At 41.7% G+C, this 26,301-nt stretch overlaps 1 protein-coding gene across 1 annotated transcript in view; it reads left to right on the plus strand.

The window, feature by feature from the left end:
• The window catches only part of col7a1l (collagen type VII alpha 1-like), a 90,438-nt gene that overhangs the window by 15,543 nt on the left and 48,594 nt on the right, over nt 1-26,301 (plus strand). Inside the window, exons 10-34 of the mRNA XM_061961489.1 lie at nt 2,631-2,747; nt 4,962-5,108; nt 5,178-5,297; nt 5,365-5,523; nt 5,605-5,718; nt 5,795-5,944; nt 7,944-8,081; nt 8,177-8,323; nt 8,412-8,531; nt 8,915-9,061; nt 9,139-9,378; nt 9,438-9,577; nt 11,118-11,241; nt 11,305-11,448; nt 11,534-11,727; nt 11,796-11,876; nt 14,139-14,156; nt 14,230-14,256; nt 14,341-14,406; nt 19,673-19,753; nt 19,842-19,868; nt 19,953-19,997; nt 20,078-20,152; nt 20,222-20,308; nt 21,570-21,596. Of these exons, the coding sequence (XP_061817473.1) occupies nt 2,631-2,747; nt 4,962-5,108; nt 5,178-5,297; nt 5,365-5,523; nt 5,605-5,718; nt 5,795-5,944; nt 7,944-8,081; nt 8,177-8,323; nt 8,412-8,531; nt 8,915-9,061; nt 9,139-9,378; nt 9,438-9,577; nt 11,118-11,241; nt 11,305-11,448; nt 11,534-11,727; nt 11,796-11,876; nt 14,139-14,156; nt 14,230-14,256; nt 14,341-14,406; nt 19,673-19,753; nt 19,842-19,868; nt 19,953-19,997; nt 20,078-20,152; nt 20,222-20,308; nt 21,570-21,596 (2,735 nt within the window). The remainder of the gene's footprint in view (nt 1-2,630; nt 2,748-4,961; nt 5,109-5,177; nt 5,298-5,364; nt 5,524-5,604; nt 5,719-5,794; nt 5,945-7,943; nt 8,082-8,176; nt 8,324-8,411; nt 8,532-8,914; nt 9,062-9,138; nt 9,379-9,437; nt 9,578-11,117; nt 11,242-11,304; nt 11,449-11,533; nt 11,728-11,795; nt 11,877-14,138; nt 14,157-14,229; nt 14,257-14,340; nt 14,407-19,672; nt 19,754-19,841; nt 19,869-19,952; nt 19,998-20,077; nt 20,153-20,221; nt 20,309-21,569; nt 21,597-26,301) is intronic.

The raw sequence follows: 26,301 nt of genomic DNA on the forward strand, positions 1-26,301 counted from the left end.
TCTCACCTGGTGTAGCTGAGTAACCATTATCACCCCTTAAAAAGACAAGTCTATCCAAATTGAAGACATTTTTCAACTTCAATATCCCATACTGTATAAGAAATAACACTGTATGCTAGAACAGAAAAAGTTGAATTAACATGTTATTATCCACACATTCAAAATTATTTAGGTATTTGATGTTCTTTTATAGTTTATAGTCTTCTTTGTGCTAGCTCTGCATACAAATAACAGGTTCTCAATAGAGACTTTGGTTGATTTCCATTTTAGAACCTGTGAACATGTAAGTTATAACTCAGTGGTTTGCAATCTATTGTCACCTAGTATCACCTCAGAAAACACTTGGCTCTCCATGTACCACCATAATGACCAGCATTAAATTACATTTGCCTAGTAGGCCCAAGTATTTATTAAAAACCAGCCAGAGGTTTTATTTAACAAGTATATTTAATATTTTTGGCCACTGCAGCATTACATACAGATTTAACAGCAACACTGTGTTTAAATATAGGAAAATAAAATACTGTACTTCTTTGGCGTACTACTACATGATACGCATACCACAGTGTAAAAATCACTGATATAACTTGAGACACAAAATAATTTCTCTGTAACATTTAATATACAAAAATTGCATTTGAACAATATTACATTTACATTGTAATTTACATTGAAAATCCGCTATGCGCGCTAACCATTAGCATTTGCTATCCTAAATTGTAACCTCCAAAACCAACACTTTTGGAGGTGTTTAAAATAAAATTGCTCGCCAATATCTTCAAACAAATGCTTGTAAATAGACAATAAATATGAGCTTAAAATACACTTTCTAAGGTTCAACAAAAGGACAGGATTGGCATATTCAACATCAGTGCACTACTGAATTTTTAAATTGTCTATTTGCTCGCTCACACGCACACAATCAAATAATATACATGTACAATGTAAAAAAACTAAAGAAGAAAGGTTAAGAAGTCCCTAAGGTCTTGTGAAGTCACTACCTTCAAGACATCAAAATGATCACAGCAGCAATTATAAAAAAAAATGGCAAATGCAATACATAAAAATTAACAAACATCATTGTGACAGACTCAAGCCGTTGTGCGGGTTCCAAGGAACATCAAGGACAGACATCGCTGCGAACATAGTTTGACTTTGTTTATTTTTTCAAATAATACTCAGTTCAGGTCGGGTCGCTTTTCAGCTCTCACCTCTCAAACCGCTCGCTCTTCTGGTCGCATTTGTTGTGCCCTGCCTCGCTGTGGACTGCCGGCCACGCCTCCTGGCCGCCATCTCGAAGTCGGCCCCGGTGGGGCACGCCTCGCTGTCGGTCTGTCAACCCCGCCTCCCCACAATCATAATTAACTAGAGACCACATTGTTTTTTGTTTTTTTTAAGACTTAAGTTCAGTTGTGGATTGAAGAGCTGATGGTAGTTTTTCCCCAAGACAGGGTCCTCTTTTAAGCATACATTGCTTAATCAACAGTTTACATAATAGATACAAGACACCACAGTTTCTTGTTGACTAAGTATGTATAGTAGAAGATTATGTAGGAAAAATATGGTGAACTGTTGGCAAACTACGACTACGACTTTGTCGATCCTCTATGACAGTGGTTCTTAACCTGGGTTCGATCGAACCCTAGGGGTTCGGTGAGTCGGCCTCAGGATTTCGGCGGAGCCTCCGCCGCGGAGGTCAAGACATCGTGTAAATAAAAACTTCTCCCTATCGACGTATTATGGATACCCCCAATCAATGTTCCCTCTAATTTTCCATATGCGTTAGTAAACGTAAAAACTCCTTGAGCATTCAGTGGAGCACATGTGAGCGACGTCAGACGTGCACATGCACTGTGGCCACACCAGCAGCACACCTGCTCCAAACCTGACTAAATAACAAGTTCAATGTTTTATTATTATAATCAAATGACAGCAGTCATTTCCATTAGATTAATTTATAATATAAGTGTTTTGGCCCACTTACAATGACAATAACAAAAAATATTGTTTTTCATGAGCTGTGCACTAGTATTGTATGTTTGGGTGGGGTTCTAGCTTTGGAAATAATTTGTACCCCTTTCAGATATCGCATTTAGTTCCCACTAAAACATTCACATGTTGCACAATGAGATGTAAACATGGGATCATGTGTACATTCCTGTAACTTTCTGTTTGTAAAATATATCTTTATTAGTATTTCTTTAATATAATAACATCATTTCATTATTAATATATATAAATTAAGATTAAATTACGAAAAAAACATTTTATTTTTCACTACAGAAGGGTTCGGTGAATGTGCATATGAAACTAGTGGGGTTCGGTACCTCCAACAAGGTTAAGAACCACTGCTCTATGACCTCATTACAGGGCATGTCGTTATTTTAAAGACTATTTCCAAGCAACACCATGCTGTATCAAGAATCCCGTTCAGAATGAAAGATTATTTCTGTTTTTTTCTCGCCTTGATAAAACGCATCTGCGACGCTCCAGTTGAGAATCACTGCTGTAGATGCGTCTTATTTGTTACAGCATATTCCTTAATATGCCCAATATGCCACAATATATTTTTTATCTTTACATATTTATCATATGCTTGTAAATGTTGCGGATGTGTTTGTGTCTCATAGTAAAGCTGATTGCAGTTCAGGAGCTCTTGGTCCAGAACGCTACCACTGACACTGTCCAAGCCAGGTGGACATCAGTTAAAGGCGCCACAGGGTACCGTCTTACCTGGGCCTCGCCAGGTAAAACCCTCCAACAAAGACTATAGTACTTAATTTCCCATACCTTTCTGCGACATGTGTTCTCCCATGCGTAATAATCCACTTAGTCCAGCCCCTTCTTACGTTCTTCTTGGGGCTCGAAGCTGGGTCCTCCAAATGAGAGTCCAGAGCGCTCGGTACCGAGCTAAAAGCCGCAAGCTGTCAACACGGTGTTTGGCCCAAGGTCTTAAAGTGTCAGAGAGTGAGGTTTACCAGCCTGCACTTGGCACCGCTGCACTGGCTGGCCCCCTAAACCTCTTTCTCACCCGGGTCACGGCACCAAAGGTAGCCGGTGGTAATTTTGTCTCTGCGTTGTGATGTATCTTTAACAACAACAGACAACACGGTTGCTGCACAGCTTCACTTCACTTGCATCTGACGCAGTCAACATGAAATGAACATCCAGTCATAGTGGCCAAATGGGATAATGAAATAAAGTTGTAAATGAAACAATCAACACCGTTTCTGCAGTCACATGAACGTAGAGATCGTAGAGAAGATCATGGACAAAAAGGGCAATACAAAAGGCATAGAATAGAGGGAGGTGTCACAACAATTAAAGGGGATCTGCATTTTTTTGGTATTTTGCTTATCGTTCACAATCCTTATAAGAGACAAGAATACAAATTGTTTTTGTTTGTTTTGCATTTCAATTGGTAAAAATCGGCTCGTTCTAGGTGGCTAGCAATGCAGCTATTGGGAGCAATCCTTTACGACCGACTCCAAGTCACTCTAAAAACACATTAAAAAAAAACTTAATTTACGTTCTGTAACCTGAATAATAACCAAGCTGTAGCGACATTGTTATTGTAAGAGCGAACACTGAGGAAATCTTTTTCTGGCGTAATAAAACATTTTCTTGCGACGACATGCTACGGTGTTAGCTGTACGCTAGTTACGACAAGAGGTAAGCTAGCTACTACGTCAACATTTGAATGGCTTTTGAGTTTGTAATGCACAACACAATGCGATAGGACAACAATCTGTCCTGACTGAAAAAGATGAACAATTATATTGTAGTATCTGTAAAGTATTAGACCACATTTCATGTTTTGTTTGTATACAGTGTAGGTACTGTAGTTGTACGGTAAAGTGCCGCATGTATCATGATCAATATCATAGTGACTTACTCGATGGACAGTTGTCTGTTTGGTCCAGCTGCCTGGGGACATTTTTTCCGGTTTAGTTTGGGTAAGCAATCCATTTATGTTTGTATAGCTTGGCTCCAAGTTCCACATTTGCAGCAGCAAAACACGCCAACCTCACTCTCTCGGCCTCCGCCTGCTCCAACGTTCCATCCTCTCTTCGCGCTCGCTAAGCTTCTATGACCAGCAGTTCATTCTCCGTATATTCAAGTTAAAAAGATAAGGTTGTAAATCGTTGTTTGTCTTTGTTGTCTGTTACCAAGTGTGCCGTGATTAGAACACACACAAGCGTTTGTTTCCGGAAATAGAACACACATTTGTTGCCGGAAGTCGGAATTTCGCTGATATGAAAACGTAAATAAATGCGCTGAGAAAAGAAGTGTGTAATGAGGGAATTACATAGTGGTACCTGAAGATACTATATTGTACGATTTTTTTTTTGTGTCGTGTTATTACAGCTGTGAGTCTTGTTCATCTTATAGCGCAAAACAGTGGGGGTGAATGTAATAGTGTGATGTTGTTGCGTTATATTATGAACTAGACAGGGTGTTATATTTTATTTTGAAGTATCGCTTTTATTTTTGAAGAACTGGATGTCCGGTGCGGGAAGTTTCTTTGCTGTTTTTTTCAGTGTCTGTTACCTCATTATATACAGTATACACTTGCAGTGTGTCCATAACAGATTGATGGTGGGTTTTGAGGTTGTTTGAGAGGGCTTTGAAGGCTACAACCGTGACTCCCAGTAGCCACATCTTTCAAGCGTTTTTTATCATGTTTAAAATTCTAAAAAAAAAAAAAAAAAGACATGTGTCTTCTTGTCTCTCATAATGATTGTAAACGATGGGCACAATTAAAAAAAAAAAGTGCAGTTCCCTTTTAATCCAGTGGGGGGTACACACTGAGACATGGGGTCCACGTATTGACATAGCACAAAGAAACATCAGTTATTTGCATGTAACATACACATTTTGTGTAATTATAACAATAATAAAAACCTGATACATTACACTATTTTTACAAGACATCATGTTTCACTTTTTTTATTTTGCAGATGGCCACATAGAGAATATTAACCTTAGGGACACCTTTAGCTTCTACATGATCCAGGGCCTCCATGCGGGCACTGAGTACACCATGACCATGAATCCTATCTTTGGAGACATAGAGGGGCCGGTTACGTCCACACAAGTCAAGACATGTAACTACTACACTGGAAAGAGGTAGAAGAAAGTAAATCGATATGTTTTTGAAATGTCTTTTCCGTTAGTGGAAAACAGTGCAATGCAAACGTTGAAGGTATCAGCTGTTAGCACCAACTCTGCTGTCATCACGTGGAACAGTGTGCCAGGGGCCACAGGGTACCGCCTGGCTTGGGGTCCCACCCCAGGTCAGTTGAAAACTTAACTTGAGTTTTTGTCGAGAGCTTCTTCCCCACTTTTTCTGTCTGCATATAGAGTTTGACGGGCGGGACCGTCCCAAGCAGTTGGCTCTGAATGGCACCACCGCAGAGTACCAACTGAGAAATCTCGCCCATGACACTGAGTACGCCCTGACTCTATATGTGCTCTTTGGATCTGTGGTCGGGCCTGGGATCACTGCTACCCTCCGAACATGTGAGCACTCATACACAATATTCACAAAATAGTATGACCGAAATATTAGCAATGAGCGTTTTCCACCTTCATGCTCCTTAGCACCTCTCGGTTACGTGTCCAACTTTGAGGTGACGTCGTTCACCGGGACCTCCGTTGATGTGCAGTGGAGTCCAATAGTGGGCGCTACAGAGTACAAACTCTCTTGGAACACTGGTGATATATTTGTCTATCTCCCGCCGTGTTTTATTATGGATTTTCATTCATGTTTTTGAAATTTGTGTTTTTATAGACCAGGGCAGTCCCCAGTCACGCTACTTGGACTACAGTGTTCTTGTCTATCACATCCGGGACTTGAACCCCCAGTCCATCTACACAATCACAGTCCGGGCATTATATGGCAACACGGAAGGACCAGAAAGTTTCTTAACTCAACTCACAGGTTGGCTTTGATTTGAAATTAAGCTGGTATTAGTGTATTACTACCTCCATCAGGAGGTTATGCTATATTCTCAGTTTACTATTTTAGTTAGCATCCATCCATCCATTTTCTTCCGCTTATCCGAGGTCGGGTCGCGGGGGCAGCAGCCTAAGCAGAGAAGCACAGACTTCCCTCTCCCCAGCAAATTCGTCCAGCTCCTCCCGGGGAATTCCAAGGCATTCCCAGGCCAGCCGGGAGAATATAGGCTTCCCAATGTTTCCTGGGTCTTCCCCGTGGCCTCCTACCGGTCGGACGTGCCCTAAACACCTCCCTAGGGAGGCGTTCGGGTGGCATCCTGACCAGATACCCGAACCAACTCATCTGGCTCCTCTCGATGTGGAGGAGCAGCGACTTTACTTTGAGCTCCTCCCGGATGACAGAGCTTCTCACCCTATCTCTTAAGGGAGAGCCCTTCCACCCGGCGGAGGAAACTCATTTCGGACGCTTGTACCTGTGATCTTGTCCTTTCGGTCATAACCCAAAGCTCATGATCATAGATGAGGATGGGAACGTTGATCGACCGGTAAATTGAGAGCTTTGCCTTCCAGCTCAGCTCCTTCTTCACCACAACGGATCGATACAGCGTCCGCATTACTGAAGATGCCGCACCGATCCGCCGGTTGATCTCACAATCCACTCTTCCCTCACTTGTGAACAAGACTCCGAGGTACTTAAACTCCTACACATGGGGCAAGATCTCCTCCCCAACTTGTAGATGGCACTCCACCCTTTCCCGGGCGAGAACCATGGACTCAAACTTGGAGGTGCTGATTCTCATACCAGTCGCTTCACACTCAGCTGCGAACCGATCCAGTGAGAGCTAAAGATCCTGGCCAGATGAAGCCATAAGCACCACATCACCTGCAAAAAGCAGAGATCTAATCCTGCAGCCACCAAACCGGACCCCCTCAACACCCTGACTGCGCCTAGAAATTCTGTCCATAAAAGTTATGAACAGAATCGGTGACCAAGGACAGCCTTGGCGGAGTCCAACCCTCACTGGAAACGGGTCTGACTTACTGCCAGCAATGCGAACCAAGCTCTGACACTGATCATACAGGGAGCAGACCGATCAAATGCCTTCTCCACAAAGTCCACAAAGCACATGTAGACTGGTTGGGCAAACTCCTATGCACCCTCAAGGACCCTGTCGAGAGTATAGAGCTGGTCTACCATTCCACGACCAGGACGAAAACCACACTGTTTCTCCTGAATCCAAGGTTCGACTATCCGGTGTAGCCTCCTCTCCAGAACACCTGAATAGACCTTACCGGGAAGGCTGAGGAGTGTGATCCCACGATAGTTGGAACACACCCTTCGGTTCCCCTTCTTAAAGAGAGGAACCACCACCCCGGTCTGCCAATCCAGAGGTACCGCCCCCGATGTCCACGCGATGTTGCAGAGGATTAGTTGGCATCATAACTTAAAAAGATATGGGCGGATTTGGAAGAACCTCTCAGGAATGTGAAATGTCAGAAATGGGATAAGAAACAAGAGATACAATTTTGGGCCTGATTCGGATTATTTCTATAACGTTATCTTAGATGTACGATACAAGCTTTCCCATGTGTATGCTAGTGGCTCCTGGTATTGAACTTCCAGGAAATGTCAGAAATAGAAGAAGGAAAGGATCCTTTCTACTATATTACTTCGAAGATATTCACCTTACACTTACGAAATGTACCTCAACTTGTGTGTGTGTGTATGCTTGTGGCCCCACAGAGATAAAGAGAGGGTTCCCCCAGTTTATTTCGTATCGCTGCAGATAACTCAAAAAGTTATGGCCGGATGTTCATAAAATTTTAAAGAAATGTCCGAACTTGGATAAGAAACAAGTAATTACATTTTGGAGCTGATCCAGATCACTGTCTGTATTCAGGACATTTTTGCTATTGGGATGTAGGGGTGGAGAAGGTCTGTGCTCTCCGAGTGCTTTTCTAGTTTGATATTTTATCTTCAGCAGCTGGCATGGAGTCAGAACCTCTTCAAGCAGTGAAAGAGGTTAAGGTTGTGGACACTGGAGTCAACTCTGTTACCTTATCCTGGAGGACAACAGCTGGTGCATCGGGATATAAAATCTCCTGGATTCACTTCATGGGTAGGCAATTAATATTCTTTGTGAGGTTATCATTATCTATGACCATGTAGAATTTCTACTTTCATTGTGCCTCGTTTTGCTTTTCTTTGCTCTAGGAGGGGAAGAAAAGTCCCGCCTTGTACCCGTTGGTGTTACAAGCTTCACAATTAAAAATCTACATGAAGGTTCGACTTATAAGATTCAAGTGTCCTCCATAGCAGGCAGCCGGGAGGGAAGTTCTGTTCTGGTCACAGCACGCACTTGTGAGTTTTTTCTTATTTTATCCTAAACATTGAGACCAGAATCCCGAATTTTACTTTTTCAATTTTTTTTGTCTTAATTCAACTTAAGTGGAGCTTCCAAAAGTGAATGGTTTCACGACAATGAACACGACAGACAGTAGCACAGTTCTGAGTTGGACTCGTGCGGCAGGTGCCTCTGGGTACCTTCTTAGCTGGAGACACATCTCAGGTCGGTGCTGACACACTCAAGTAACACCTGCGTCGTTTTGACTTTATGATGTTCTCTTCCTTGCATCTTGTGCCTAAGTCATCAGACTGTTTTAGAGGAAATATTCTCACTAATCATTTCTCGATCATGGCGTTACCAGGAATCATTCATCTCAGGGCTCTGCAGCGATTAAGAAGGATATAACTCGCACAATATGTTATTGCATTGGGTGTATTGAATCACAACAGAGGCACTCTTAAGTGGCGAGGGGAATAACATTCAAATTTCTGCTTCACTTTAAAAGTGTATATTGCTAAAACCTAAAATATAGTGACAATAGGAGACGTTCAATGGATGTGTGTCATTATTTATTGTGTTGCAGTAAACTTTGTGTGTTTTTTCAGTGTTTGAAACTAAAAAAGAGGTGCTGGGTCCTGGTTTCACCTCCTTTAAAATCAGTGATCTCCTATATGCCAGAACGTATATTTTCTCCATTAGGCCTTTGTATGGGCAAGTGGAGGGGCCAACCAGCACTGTTTACCAGCGAATTGGTATGTAAGGCCCCCAGAAAGCCACTTTCTTTCAGAAAATGTTCATTTGAATGATTGCTTATGCTGGTTGTGTGCAGTGGGACTACATCCTCCAACATCCCAGCCAGCAACAGCTGCTCCTCACGTCACTACCAACACCACAGTACCTCAGATGGCCACTCGGGGCGCTGAGCACCCTTTTGTTGTGCCACCAATTAAACCCAACACCACCAAGAAGACCCCAAGTCATCACAATACCTTTGAAACTGAAGCAACTGTCGTCACCTCCCCCCAGTATACTGCACCTAGCACAGAGACCACAACACAACCTAAACCAGGTATTTTATACTTTTCCTATTATAATTCCCAATCACTGCTGATGTTTGTGGGTGGTCAGCTTGCAGCAAGAGAAAAGTAGACATGGTGTTCCTGGTGGATGAGTCGTCCAGCATCGGTGCAAACAACTTCAACAAGATAAAGGAATTTATCTTCCGGGTGGCATCCTACTTCCCTGTCATTGGGCCTCAAGGCGCACAGGTTAGTGTATGGTGTCAAATAAATATCGTTTGTATCAATACCAAGGTGGGTATTGGTATTGGATCGATACTCACGTGATGTGATCAATACTTTTATTGCAGTTTCAAATTACTCGCTTTTCTTCAGAGTTTATGCGAGCGCAGCGCCTTTTTGGGTCTGTCAGCGCAAACAAAGCATCTATCTTATTTTTTCTATACTGCTCACTTAGGCACACTTTGTTCCTCCCTATCCCTGCTCCACTTACTACTGATTTTATTTTCAACGAACATTCGTATTCAATCGAAGTTATTTATGTTGTTTTGTTGACTTTTTGTATATGCAATTTGGTTACATTGATACATTTTTGTACAACTCTTTCTTAAGCAAATGTGTAATTGAATGTACTTGTGGGAGTTATTTTAAGACATTTTACACTAATGTAGGGGTGTCTAACTCATTTTAGCTCAGGGCCCGCATGGAAGAAAATCTATTCCTACGGGGGCCGGACGGGGTAAATCATGGCATAATAACATAAAAATGCAACTACGACAACTTCGGATTGTTTTCTTCGTTTTACTTTGGCCCAAAATAGAACAAGCCCATTCTGGAAATGTAAATATCACAAATAATCCTCTTGACAAAACACTTCAAGTTAGTTGAAAATACTGAGGAAAAAATTGGTGCAGTTTCAGAAACACCATGAAGAACACAATGAACTTAGACTTCATCTCATTGTATCTACAAAGCAATTGAACTTTAAGTCACAGCCCATCTAGAATTTAACAAAATCCAAATAAAGCATAAATAAAAACGCTTCCATGTATCAACTACCTCATTTGTCATTGTCATTTCCACTGTTCAATTTCTTTAAATTTGCAAAGAAGACAATTTTCACATAACTATATGAAGGTGCAGTGTCTCATGCAGCATTTTAAGTGGGATTACAAATTGTTTATTGTACTCCTGTTTGTTTTATGTTGGGTTGAGGGGAAGGAGTCGCAGCCCCGCTTTACCGTGTACGTCTTGCTTGCTATACTTGCTCGCCCGGTATAACCCATTTTCCTTGCATACTAGAAATGCTATTGTGACACTCAGTGGACACATTTAGAACAGCAGTTTCTTTAATTTGAAAATGCAGCTCAATGTTACACTTAGCAAACTCATCTCACAGGGCCGCATGTTTGACATCCCATTTGTATAGCATTTAGTTATTTAAACATTTTTTTATTGGGACAACATATTTATCCCAGAGGCAAATTCAATATCTTTCAGAAAAGACAGAGTTAGACGGTAACTGTTTTAGTCGACCAAAGGGGGTGAAGGTCACATCTGTAGATAAACCGAGAAATACAGCACGAGCAAAACAGAGTCCGCACGAGCCCCAAGAGTCTGCAGTCTGCTCTCGCGCACAAAGTGTTTTTTTGCACTCGGATATTGGCACTGTTTTGGCGCCATATTAGTGTCCCATTATAGTACTCAAAAACCCTGTAGAGAACATTGGATGATAATTGTTGTGTTGGATTGATTAGGTCAAGACAAAAATGTATCTCTTTCCTCACAGATAGCTGTGGTCCATTTCAGCGATGAGCCTAGAATTGAATTCCGACTCAATGATTACAAAGACCAAAACGCTGTGCAGAGGGCGCTCAGAGGGCTACGCTATAAAGGGGGCAACACCAGAACAGGTAAACAAAATACGCACATGGGAAAAAGTCTTCACGCTAACAAATGTTCTTGAATGCACCCAGGAAAAGGCATCAGCTACGTCCTGCAGGAACTCTTTCAAGAGTCTCTTGGCATGAGGCAGGATGTTGCCCATGTTCTGGTTCTGATAACAGATGGAAGGGCCCAGGATGATGTGGTGCCACCTTCGAGAATTGCCCGATCTCTGGGTCAGTCAGAACGTAGTTCCTCCTCAATCTTCAAATGTAGTCAAGATTATCAAGACAATCATCCGCTGTGGGTTTCATTGTGTAGGTGTCAGCGTGCTGGCGGTGGGTGTCGCCAATGCCGACCGGCAGGAGTTGAGTAGAATCGCGGCCCCCAGCCGCTACAAGAACATTTTTTACGCTCCCACCTTCGATGACTTTCCTTACATAGAGACAGAGTTTCTTGGGAGTGTCTGCAGCGATGAACTCCTCTCTGAGTTCAAACTACATGAAGATGAGAAAGTAAACATTTAAAAAAAAAAAAAAGTTTTTAATACATTCAGTGACACTTGATTGTCGTTTATTTTTAGCTGACTCAGCTGGACACGCCCACTGATGACCCAGACGAGCTGGCTAAACCTCGGCCTCCTTGCTCCGCCCAATGTGTCAAGGTTGGGTCATCAAGCTAATACAGCAGATCCCCACATATTCACGATTCAGCATTCACGATTATGCAAATTTCTTGATCAAAACATAGTTTTTTTTAATTTGTGTGGAACTAATCCATTTGTGCTTTTTATATCTAAGATAGGCTCAAAAAAAACCACCTAAATGTAATAATTTACAAATATGAAGCCAGTATAGCACATACCGTATTTTTCGGACTATAAGTCGCAGTTTTTTTCATAGTTTGGCCGGGGGTGCGACTTATACTCAGGAGCGACTTATGTGTGGAATTATTAACACATAACCATAAAAAATCAAATAATATTATTTCGCTCATTCACGTAAGAGACTAGACGTATAAGATTTCATGGGATTTAGCGATTAGGAGTGACAGATTGTTTGGTAAACGTATAGCATGTTCTATATGTTATAGTTATTTGAATGACTCTTACCATAATATGTTACGTTAACATACCAGGCACGTTCTCAGTTGGTTATTTATGCGTCATATAACGTACACTTATTCAGCCTGTTGTTCACTATTCTTTATTTATTTTAAATTGCCTTTCAAATGTCTATTCTTGGTGTTGGGTTTTATAAAATAAATTTCCCCCAAAAATGCGAATTATACTCCAGGGCGACTTATATATTTTTTTTCCTTCTTTATTATGCATTTCCGGCAGATGCGACTTATACTCCGGTGCGACTTATACCCCGAAAAATACGGTAATTACCATTCCAAAACTCAAATTTGTTGTCTAAAGTTCTGTAAAAAGTGATCTGTGCCGAACTGAATTCACGTCTTAACTCAAGGAAGACTGCTAAAACATTCCAGTCTGGTTGTAAGTTCTGCCATATAGCACAGAAACAACAATTTAAAACATATCCGACTCTGTTGGCCCAGCTCTGCTGGTGCTTTTAAAGTTGACACTGCGGACCACAACATCGTTTTGTCCCACCAAAAGACAAGTGCAGGACTTAAAGGCACTTGACTGAGCGGTCTTTTTCTGCCAAACTTGGGCCATTCACATCCAAACAACACCCTCTTGGCTGTGGAGTGACCCAAGGTTAAAGTTTAGGTAATGTCTTGTTTCTCCTTGTATTTGCTTTCACTGGATTACATTTTTAGAAAGACAATATATATATTTTTTTGTTTTGCAACCAACATCAAAGTACACATTCTCTGAAAGTCAAAATCAAAACAGTTTGATTCAAAAACAACCCCCATGGTGTACAAAATGGCTGTATATCAATTTCTCAATTTAAATGAAAATAATATTGAGATTGGGACTTTCAGGGCACAGACCACACCGGTGTCAACAGTGCTTTAGGGCCCTCTACCTTTTTGCCACCACTGTGTTAAAAACCTTGGTGTTTTTATTGTCAGCTCTTTTAAATTTGCTATAAAAAAAAATCAGCTCAGTATCTGAAGCAACTTTTTTCTAGAATTTTGCCTAGCATTCAAAATATGATAAGAACACTTATGTTTTTCTGTTTTTGATTGCATTCTAACCAGTAAATACTAGTCTGCTTAAAATGGAGCTGATGGTAATCGCTCTCTTCTTCATATAAAGCGTTTATAAACATCCAACATGCATCAACGTTTTATACAGTATACACGTAAGTATATAAGGAAGTTACCTCTCTGTGACAATGTGCCGTTTAAAATAGATCCTTAACGTTAGCGCTTATAATAACAATATCGCTCATATTTGGTTAATATTCAAGTCACAAAATGTAAATGATGTATTGTTGGCAGTTTTTGAATGGTTATTCAGAGGGCTTTATGGGCGGAAAAGAGGACCTCCCATTGGCTCCATGTAAGATTACTTTTACATTTATTTACGAATTAGAATGGATTAAAAAAAACATACTGTATGTCTTCTTGTCTCTCATAAAGATTATGAATTATAGGCAAAATTCAAAAAATAAGTGCAGTTCCCCTTTAACTTATTGCAATACCCTTTATTTTGGCCTTGTCCTCTAACACGTTATCCGAAATCAGAGAAGTCAGCCACATGCTAGCAGGAGGGTTTGGCGGGGGAGGAGTCAGCTTGTGTAGTGAACTGTGGTGCCTGGATACCGCACTAATAGAGTAAATAATAAAACATAGAGTTAATGGGTGTCTCATATACTTCCGTTTTGGTTTTTTCGCCGTTTGCGAGTGGTCTCGGAATGTAGCATTGGCGAATGGTGGGGATTTAGTATATTCCACATAAATCACAAAGCATAAAAACATCATATGAACTCTCATCTTGTTTTTCCAGGGACAGAAAGGAGAAAAGGTGATTTTGAATACTACCTAAAAATGTTTAAAATGTTTGTATATATATATCATGATAACATCCACATTTTCAGGGAAGCGGTTCTGGTCTTGGAGGTCTGGTATGTTAATCAAATATTTCAGTTCCTCTCTTTGAACATTTGTAGTTTCCTGAGATATTTTTTGTTGTTTTATTTTTCATTAAGAAATTTAGGCAAAGTCCCGGACAATATGATCCGTTTACCTCCTCCAAGGGAGAGCAGGGAGAAAAGGTAAGATGTACACACTGTCTTTTTTTTTTTTTTTTTTTTTTTTTTTTTTTTTTTTTATGTCCTGTCCAGCTTCTCAGGCAAATCATATAGTTGATGTAGATGCCCATGTCGGCTGTTCAGATTTACTTTACAAAAGAGAAGTGTAGGATACTTCTCTTGTTGCCTTATTTGTATTTGACTTTATTAAATGTATTTATATTATCATTTAGTGCAGCCGGGCCGGAGCAGGAGGGGATAGAAAGAGAAAAAAAAGAAGACAGAGGGGGAAATTGTGGGGACAAGAGGGGGATTAGACAGAGAGACAAAAACAACAACAGCAAACAACAACAACAACAACAATAGAGCAACATCAGCAAATATGACATGTACAAATATGATGGTAAAAGTAATAGCAAATAAGCAGTTAGCGAAAAATAAAAAATAATACAGAAATGACAATGAGCATTATTACACTACAAATGGATCAATACAAATACCAATAGAAATAGCGCTATTGATAATGAACAATACCAATAATTTACCTTTATTATCAACAATACAGTTGTTTAAATGCAACAATACATATACGTAATGATAACTTGAGATACGAAAGAATGCAGAAAAATGGAGGGGGAGAAAGAGAAGCAACCTACATTAACCTTGTAGATTGTTATAGTCACAATAGGTTAAGCTTTGTCAGTGTGCCATGTGTTACACCCAGTTTACCCTAGGGCAACAACGTTAATATATGTTTGATGAAACGTGATTATGTGCATGAGTGTAAATATGCATATGTACTTGTATATGTACAGAATGTGTATATGTGTTTGTACAATGAATGTATATGTACAGAATGTGTATATGTGTTTGTACAGTGAATGTATATGTACAGTATGTGTATGTGTATGTTTGTATATTGAATGTGCGTGTGGATGTACGAACATTAGGTAGGTAAATATGTACTGTATTTGTGTATGTATGTGGGAGCGTAGGTACCTATGTACGTATGTGAGCATACGTGAATTTGCATGTACAATACATTCGACTCCCAGAGTGCGTGGGAGCCAGAGCACGGCCCCATCACCCCCGAGAGCCCAACCCACAAACAGGAGGCGTGGTGCCCAGGGAACCAGGGACCACCGCCCCCACGCAGCCAAGCCGGCCAGCGACAGGAACCCCAGAGCCCGACCCACCGTACCGCCCACAAGGGCCAGCAGCAGGCCGCAGACAGACGCACCCGGCGGAGGACAGGGCACGAGAAAAGCAGGGGACAGCCAGACCCCAAGCCAGCGAGAGACCACACCCCACACGGGCAGAAAGGCGAGACGCCCCGCCCGAAGGACCCAGAGACTCCCCGCAACCGGACGGGAAGACCGCCCCCGCCCCACCGGCAACCGGGCCCCCACGAGCCCACCCCCCACCCCCGGAGAGCGCGGCGAGGCCAGCCCCCGGCCACCCCACCCAAACCGGCCGCCGCAGGACCACCCAGGCACAGGGCCACGGGAACCACCCACCCCACCCGCAGGGACCCCAACGATGGAGATGGAACAACCAGCAACCGCCCCGCCGAGCCCCCCCCCTGAGGGAGGGGAAAAATTAAAAAATAATATTAATAAAATATATTTTAAAAATAAATAAATAAATAAATAAATTAATTAATTAATTAAAAAAAAAAAGAATTAAAAGAAGATCACAGACATGCTGACAAACAAGGTCACTACCCCAGCAACTGGCCGACTCGCAGCACCTCGGAATACCTTGCAGCACCAAGCTACCACAATAGACGCAGGGACTAGGCCCAACAGGCCCCAACCAAGACGGGCACCCGGAAGGGATGGACAGCGGGACCCAGGAGCTCCAGACACGCAGTTCGGATGCAGTAGCCTGAGGCGTCGACCCCCGTCTGACAGGCAGGCCCAGAGCGTACCCCCAGAAATATACATACATACATACATACATACACACATACACATACACATACACACATACACGTATACATACCCACACATACACATATATACATATACATACACATATGTACACATACACATATATAAACATACATACATACACACACATATACATACATATACACAGTTCGTCAGCCCCGACAGCCATCACGCGCGCGCGCTGCCACCAGTCACAATATCAGCCACACCCCTGCACCAGACCCAGCAGCCACGGGTGCCCACACCACAAACAAACGGCAGCAGAAACAGCAGCCGCAATAACCCCAGACAGCCAGCACCAGCCAATCAAATTAAAGCGATCAAAGAAAAACTGCGACCAGCAACCACACGCCACCAGGGCCACGGAGACCAGCCGGCGCCAGCCCGCCGGTCAGCCCGAACGCCAACACGCAAACAAGAGACACCAACAACCCCCCCAACCAAAAGGCCCCCCACCCCAACCCAAACCCGCACAAACACACCACCGCCCAAACAACCGGGACACAGCATCCAGACCAGACACGGGGGCTGCGCCGCCACCACACCAAGTCACCAACAGAGACCCCACAGCGCAAGGTCGGGCCACACGGGCACGGACCCCATCCAACAGGAAGTGAGACCCGCGCGACGCCACACACAAATAAATAATAAGATTTAAAAAAAAATGAAATAAAATAAAAATAAAAATAAAATAAAATAAAAAATAAAATTTAAAAAAATAAAATAAAATAAAAATGAGTAATAATAAAAATAAAAATAATAAATACATTAAAAATAAAAAAATATATATATAACAATAATAAATGAATAAAAGCCTGGCAGGCCACCAGACCGCAGTCCCCGCCGGCCGACGAGGCAATGAGGGGTGCGCCGAACCCCAAACCCCCCATGCATGTGTACAAGGCCCCCAGAGTGTCTACTGTGTAGTTAAAATTAGGAGGTCAGCCGTTACAGCCGACCTCCAGTCCCTATTGATGTGTGTACTGTAGCGTGAGTGAGATATGTATGCTTGTGGGAACTAATAATGCGATTAAAATTGGGGGACATCAAGGTCATGGTGGGTCCCAACCAAACCAAGCCCCCCAAATCCTAAGTGTCTAATATGCAGCTAAGATTGAGGGATGGACGAGCAGGGGACAAGAAAGGAGGACTGGAGCCCCATTGGAGGCATCCTCAACCCCCCGCCATGCCTCCCCGCAGGACAATCCCCAAAGTCCTATATATGTGTGACTGTGTGCGCTATAAGTAGGAGGAGTAGAGGGCCCGGACATCCCCCCAGTCCACGCGGCCGACAACCAGGAACTACGGCCAGGAGGCCGCCACCCCCCGCCACAGCCCGTGACCCACACCAGACCACTTTAACGTGACGCCACGCGAGCCCCTCCCCCCGCCAAACAAAGCCAGCCCCCGCCCGCCCCAACCCAACCCTGCAGAGCCCATACCGGCAACCAAACGCAGAGAAACCGCACAGCCCCCACGCCCAATGCAAACACCGCATCCCGGCCATCCACACAGCAACGTGCCCATACGAGTCCCGGCCAGGGGAAGGAGCCCCCCAACGGGGGAAGAAGCCAATGCATCCCGTCCGCCTGCCAGCCCCCAAACCAGCCGGCAAGCCAACGCCAGCCATCCCCACAACCCCACAAGCGCACAGACACCAGCCACAGTCCCCCAACCACTCCAACCCAACACAGCGATGCCAACCGCTGGTATCACCGCAGCAACCATCACCACCACCGCCCGTCCGCAGCGTAAACACCCGCGGCCGCCGAAACCAAAACAAAAAAGCGACCGACCCCGTAAACCACAACAACGCACACCCCCGGCTACCACCGAGGCCACCAACCCACCTACCCCAACTCATCCACAGCCAGGCCAATTGAGCCACCGGACATCCACACCCATGCACACACCTACACATTCATATACACATACATACACACATACATATATGCATATACATATACATACACATACACACATTTCCACACGTATGCATATACATATAAACATACACATCCACACATATATACACATTAATACACCCACACACATATACATAAGCCCACATATACACAAACACATACATACACAACACACACAAAAAAAAAATAAAAAATAAAAAAAAATAAAAAATAAAAATAAAAAAAAAATAAATAAAATAAAATAAAATAAAAATAAACCCTTTAAATAAAATAAAATAAATAAAAATAAACAAAAGGCCTGGTCGCCAACAGTGCCCAACGCCACCAAACCCCGCAGCCCCTCCCGCACGTCCAGGCCCCCCCCGCCCACCACCCACCAGGCATCCCATCCGGCAAAAAGCCATAAGGGCCCAGCCCTGCGTCCACAGCCGGCATGCCACGGCACCTCAGCAGACCCGGCGCCGCGATCAGCAATACACACCGGGGCAGCGACACATACATATGTACCTACATACATACACACAGATTTCACCATACATATATACAAACGTACACACACCCACATACACGCGTACCCATATATAATTTAACAGAATAAGTTAAATATATTAAATAGATTAAAAAAAAAAATAAAATAAATAATAATAATAATAATAATAATAATAATATATATATATATATATATATATATACATATATATATATATACATACACACATACATATATATATATACACATACATACACATACATATATACATACATACATACATACATTCATACATACATACATATATACATACATACATATATACATATATATATATATATATATACACATAAAATAAATTAAAATAAATAAATAAAATTAATAAAAAAATAAGGGCAGAGTAAAACACAGGAGGGGGACTCCCGCAGGGCAGTCGGGCAGCACCGCCGGGGCCCCAACAAGGGAGGCAAGCAGCTCCCCCAACCCGGCACCAGGCAGGCCCGCACAGCCGCAGCGCAGGGCGACCCCGGGCAGACCCCGCCCCGCGCCCCAGGGGAAGGAGGAAGCCCACGGACAACCGGAGCCAGCGGGGCACGAGCCGACCCCCGCCCGACAGCGGCAAGACCCCAGCCCCACGGGCGCAACCCCCCGCCCAACCACCCACGGGAGGGACAGCCCCCTCAACCAACCCAAGGCGGCCGCCCACAGCCCCACCCGCACCCCAACACCCGCCTAGGCACCAGATGTACACACTGTCAAACTCTCAAAAACTGACAGATGTATGTGGCGTGTTTGACTGACCATGAGTTATTTAAATGTCTCTACATTCATTTCACTCCTGTATTTGTATTCCGGAAGCTTGTAAAGCGTGTCATTGCTGTGTTTTATTCTGTTTTCCCCACCATATTGCTTTTTTTAAATAGGGGCCTTCTGGAACAGATGGCATTCCCGGCTTGCCTGGACGGCCTGGAAGAAGTGGACTCCCAGGTTCTGGCGGCCAGCGGGTAACTGCATAGGGAAAAGAACAAACCCGCACTGACATTGTTTGAGTTGATTCTATTAATGTTGTTGTGTTTGGCATTTCTTTATCAGGGACCCCCTGGTGTGACAGGCGATAAGGTCAAATACAAACAAAATAACGCACATATTGATGTCAGACTTCCACTTTTATTGATATTAATTGTTCTTGTCTGATAATGACAGGGTGCTCCTGGTCTTACTGGTCCAAAGGGCCAGAGAGGAGAGCGAGTATGTTTAGATTTCGTTGATATTGTTATCTTTTTAGAGTGAAACAATCATAGGAATTTGTCTTTCTTACATCCACACAGGGAGAACCTGGTTATGTGATAGCAGGCCCGGATGTAAACTTGATCCCGGGGCGAAAAGGGGAACCTGGATCCTCAGTGAGTCCTTTTAAAAGATTTGTTTTGGTCCCGGATGGAATTTTGGTCAAATACTTTATTATGTGGCAGGGTCCTCAGGGGCCCCCTGGTATACCAGGCTTCATTGGAGTCCCAGGACTGCCTGGCCCAGCAGGACCAGCAGGAATATCTGTCAAGGTATGAATATATATATATATATATATATATATATATATATATATATATATATATATATATATATATATATATATATATATATATGTATATATATATATATATATATATATATATATATATATATATGTATATATATATATATATATATATATATATATATATATATATATATATATATATATATATATATATATATATATATATATATATTAGGGGTGTAACGGTACACAACAATTTCGGTTCGAAATGTACCTCGGTTTAGAGGTCACGGTTCGGTTAATTTTCGGTACAGTAAGGAAACAACAAAATATACATTTTTTGGTTATTTATTTACCAAATTTGCAAATTCTTCCACCAAAAATATTTTTCTTAGTGGAATATTTGATGTGAAGTAATCGGAACCTTGGATAGGTCAATAATTCATAATAACATTGATTTTGATTCAATATTATGTTTTGAGCAATGACAGTTTGAAAGAAAAAAAAAACAGCTTTGTTTTATTAGTCAACATTGCAACTTTTTCTAAATTACATTCAACCTTTAAGCTTTTTTATTTCACTTTTGTTATGTTTTTGTTTATTTTAATAGTATTTTTAGAATGTGCCGTGGGCCTTTAAAACATTAGCTGTGGGCCGCAAATGGCCTCCGGGGCACATTTTTGACACCCATGCTATAAATAATAAAAAATTAAATCTGATAAATCTATGGATAAAAAGCAGAGCCTGGCGATGCATGCGCGTTTATCATAACTCTCGCTCTCTCTGTCTCTGCCCCTCCCTCACCAATGCTGCGCGCACAATTTGTTTTGTTTTTAACCCCTTCTTAACCCTGAACGTACATTGAAAATACACGCAACCCTAACTCAAAATGCCGGACATTTGAGGCATTTAAGAAACTCCGCCCGGACAGCCCCGCAAAAGGGACATGTCTGTGAAAAAAGGACGTATGGTCAGTCTATCGTAGCCCGGTCGTTGCTAGCGTGCGTGTGTTGTGTGGTACGCTACTTAATATGTCCATGTGGAAACTCGTTCGGTACACCTCCGATCCGAACCAAAACCCCCGTACCGAAACGGTTCAATACAAATACACGTACCATTACACCCCTAATATATATATATATATATATATATATATATATATATATATATATATATATATATATATATATATATATATATATATATATATATATATATATATATATAAAACAGGTTTGTATTTGTTAATAGTTATATCCATCCTTATCATATGTTTTGTACAGGGGGATACTGGAGAACCAGGAGAAAAGGTATAATTATGTAATGATACCTTGGTTTAATCTGTTCCAAAAAGTTTGGAAGACTGAATCGAACGAAAACCGAATACATATTTCCATTATAAATAATGTAAATCCAATTAATCTGTTCCACACACCCAAACATAGGAACACAAAATACATGTTATACATAAATATTCCAGTTTTACATGCAAAGGCAATGCAAAATAAAAAATCATATCTCTCTGACCTGATCCATCTCGCCACGCCCTCACGTTCCCTAAGATCCTCTTCATCCATCCATCTCACTGTCCCTTTATCTAAACTGTCCACCATGGGTGCCCGAGCTTTCAGCCGCTCTGCCCTACATCTTTGGAACTCTTTACCACCAGACCTTCGTAACTTACATTTAATATCCCTCTTCAAATCAAGACTCAAAACACACCTATTCCTGACTGCCTTTTCATTGTAATCATCTTTTCTTCTCTATCTTTGTTGTAGTTGTTGTTGTTGTTTTTTATCCAATTTGATTTTATTGTTGTGATTTTGTACGGTGTCCTTGAGTGCCCAGAAAGGCGCCTTATAAATAAAATGTGTTATTATTATTATTAAAATAATATTCAAATATACAAATAATAAATGAAATGTATAATCAGAATCAGATTAATTGGCCAGGTACGTTTAACACAAAAGGAATTTGACTTGGTTGACTGTGCTCTCTTAGTTCAATGCAAGAAACAAAGACAAACGCAACAACTACAAGAGAGCACAGTGAGTGGTGGCCATCCGCACCATCTTGGTTTGAAAACAAGAGAGAAACAGTAAAGAATACAAAGGACGTAAAATACATTAAAGCAGCACATAGCTGATACAACCTGCCACTTCAGAGGCGCTATTTCTACATACGGCTACAAAAGTAAAACACAACAAAAAAAAAGCAATAAAAAATAAATGTTGCGCACATATGATTGCACAGCAAAACAAAACAAAAACACAATTTCAACACCCACATACACCCAGCTGGCAGGAGAACATTCTCCATCCAAGGCTGCCCACTAGCTCTCGGCCTATGTCCAAAGTCCGCGCGGATGATCGAGAATCTGTCCCGGAAGACCGAAATGTCTGAAACATGTTTGTTCAGCCAGGGCTCCGTGAGGCTCTTCCATCTCGACGTGTAACTTCCTCCGCATCTTCTTCGGTCTCTCCATGCGGACTCCAGTGTGGCAGAGAGCCAGCAGCTGCTCTCCAATGCAAACATGGCCACGGCTCAACAAGGCAGATCCAAAGGTTCACAAAAAAGCGCCACAAAGCAGCGCAGATGCCACGAAAAGGCCACTCCTTGTTGCGCAGTTCCAAAGGACCCGACCCAAAAGGCAAAATACATATGAGGGAAACATCAAGAACGCAAGGGGGAAACAAGAGCACAGAGCCCAAGACTTTCTTGCACATTTTGGCCAATTAGCTCCATTTTTCCCCAATCAATATTGTTTCTGAGCGGCGTTCAAAGGCGAACGTCAAGTCTCTTGTTTCTTGATTAGACAAAGAGGGAACGACAACGTGTAACAATATATCAAGTATTTATTGATCAACTGGCACAATTGTCGTCCACCCTGGTAGCTCAGACCTACTTCCTCTTCTTGTCTACAACGTACAACGCTGAGCCTTGTGGGTAATATAGTGTATAAACATATACGTCTTAGTTTACATGTTTTTATATATTTATTTCACATATAAGCCAATTAAGGACATATTTTTATTTGCAATGCTGATGTTATGATCGGCTTGACCCCAAAGCAGAGAGAGAGAGACTGCATAAAAAAACTATAAAAAGGTTCTAATAACTAAAAGTGCACTCGCACGAAGTGGATAAAAATGCAAGGTAAAACCATAAAAGTGGAGGAAGCCACATGAATAGGGACGAAACAAAAGGAGCGTTGAGCAGTATTGGAAAAACTGCAACTACCAACGATTACTCATTGAGTGCCCAGAAAAGGAGTACCGTATTTTTTGGACTATAAGTCGCAGTTTTTTTCATAGTTTGGCCGGGGGTGCGACGTATACTCAGAAGCGACTTATGTGTGAAATTATTAACACATTACCGTAAAATATCAAATAATATTATTTAGCTCATTCACGTAAGAGACTAGACGTATAAGATTTCATGGGATTTAGCGATTTGGAGTGACAGATTGTTTGGTAAACGTATAGCATGTTCTATATGTTATAGTTATTTGAATGACTCTTACCATAATATGTTACGTTAACATACCAGGCACGTTCTCAGTTGGTTATTTATGCGTCATATAACGTACACTTATTCAGCCTGTTGTTCACTATTCTTTATTTATTTTAAATTGCCTTTCAAATGTCTATTCTTGGTGTTGGGTTTCATCAAATACATTTCCCCAAAAAATGCGACTTATACTCCAGTGTGACTTCTATATGTTTTTTTCCTTCTTTATTATGCATTTTCGGCAGGTCCGACTTATACTCCGAAAAATACGGTAGTAGCCAACACGGATTCTACACAGAGAAAAGCTACGTGGGAGAAATACAAGATAACTGGGGCACCGTGTAACAAACAATCAACCTTTTTTATGAATGAGTTATTTAAATTATTACTTACAATGAATTACAACATTACATTAATTTAACAATGACCTCTGAGTATGTGCTTTTTGTCTAGTGTCCACTTTTAAGTCTGGGTGGTAATAAAAAAACAGATAAAGCATCAATACTGTATTTGTTTTCCAATATTTGTTGCAATTCTGTGATTTTTGAGGATAAGGTCCGAGGAACATTTAAAACATTGTTAACAAATTCATAAATCAGAAGATTCCCTGTCATTGAATTTAAAAAAAGCCTGAATACATTGCAACTTTTGCTTTAACTTTCTGAAAAACCTGTCGCAAATGCAGGCATTTTAAGCTGCAACAATCACCCAAAAATGCAGTAAAATCCTTATTGAAAGCTCTTGTTCGCAAAGACATGAATAAACGTAGGGGAAGGAGAGGAGGGGTTGGAGCCACACAGATGCAACCTTTGTATTTTGATTTCTTTCTTCAGTTCAATAGTGTCTGTCACCTTCTTTATCAAAGTTTTGGCATTTTGCAACATGCTCTGGTGGCCTATTTTGCGATCATACATCATAAAAAACAACAACAAACAAACTGAGTAACAATTGGAGGGATTCTTTGTTTAAGTCAGGGGTGTCAAAATCATGGCCCACGTTCCAGATCCTTCCTGCGATTGAATTATCGATGGCCCCTGGGATGATATTTGATTAGTATTAGAACCGGCCCACAGGCCGCAGCTGCCTGCTGCTGTTTTGCATGCACCAATACTCCATCAGTGTTGGTGGTAGGAATTTTCAAAATGGGGACCCAGGGACTCCATCAAGTCCTAAAAATGGGGTCCCACTTGTTTGTAACCGTTTTGAAAACAAATGATAAATGTATGCATTATCCTGTTATATCTCACATTCTATATATATTGTGTTTTGGAAAAAGGTTGTCATAAACGTTACTTAATTAATTAGAAAAAAATAATAAACAACATTTTTATGCAAAAAACATTCATTCATTCACTTTTTTTCTATATTTTTATTGTAATATTTTCATAACGTGTTTGTTCTATTTTTGGCCAAAGTAAGACAAAGAAAACAATCTGAAGTTGTCTTTATTTTTTAGTTTTAATGCCGTGATTTTAATAGTCAGAGTTTCCTCCATGCGGCCCCTGAGCTAAAATGAGTTTGACAGCCCTGGTTTAAGTACTCAATTTTTTTTACACACAAATCACAAAAACTGGCAGACTTTTGGCGAAATTTTATTGGAAAACTAGTTCTTTTAGAGTGGTGTGCATGAAAACTATTTATGATCATTTATATTTTCCCATGGCACAAAATAACACGGTTCAACGTCTTATTGACTGCCTGCACGACATCAAAGTCTGGCTTTCAGCTAACTTCCTGAGCCTAAATGAAGATAAAACAGAAGTTATGTTGTTCGGTCCAAGTCGCTCTCCCTCCCCCAACGTTGACCTCGGCACTCTGACCCCGTATCTCAGCGACTGTGTCACAAACCTGGGGGTAAAGTTTGACTCAGATTTTAAATTCGAAAAACAAATCAGCAGCGTCGTTCAAAAAAGCTTTTATCAATTACGCCAAATAGCGAAAGTGAAACCGCTTCTATCAAGACATGATCTTGAGAAATTAATCCACGCCTTTATCTCGACTCGTCTTGATTACTGTAATGCCCTGTATGTAGGCATTAGCCAGGCCTCCCTCGCCCGCCTGCAGCTCGTGCAGAACTCTGCTGCTCGTCTGCTAACACAGACCCGCAGACGTGAGCACATCACCCCTATTTTAGCGTCCCTTCACTGGCTCCCTGTGCGTTACCGAATCAATTTTAAACTCCTTCTATTTGTTTTTAAATGTCTAAACAACCTCGCGCCAACCTATCTCTCCGACCTCCTTCAGCCTTACTGCCCCACCCGATCCTTAAGATCAGCCGATCAGCTGCTGTTGACGGTCCCTGACACAAGGCTGAAGCTTAGAGGTGACAGAGCTTTCGCCGTTGCTGCTCCCAAGCTCTGGAACGACCTACCCCTGAGTGTTAGACAAGCCTCCTCTCTTCCTGTTTTTAAATCTCTCTTAAAAACATACTTTTATTCCATGGCTTTTAACACTGAGTGATATCCATCCTGCAATGGCACCCCATAATACACCTGCTGTGAACCT

The sequence above is a fragment of the Nerophis lumbriciformis genome, linkage group LG05 (genome assembly GCF_033978685.3).
Source record: "Nerophis lumbriciformis linkage group LG05, RoL_Nlum_v2.1, whole genome shotgun sequence".
In the NCBI taxonomy this organism is placed as follows: domain Eukaryota; kingdom Metazoa; phylum Chordata; class Actinopteri; order Syngnathiformes; family Syngnathidae; genus Nerophis; species Nerophis lumbriciformis.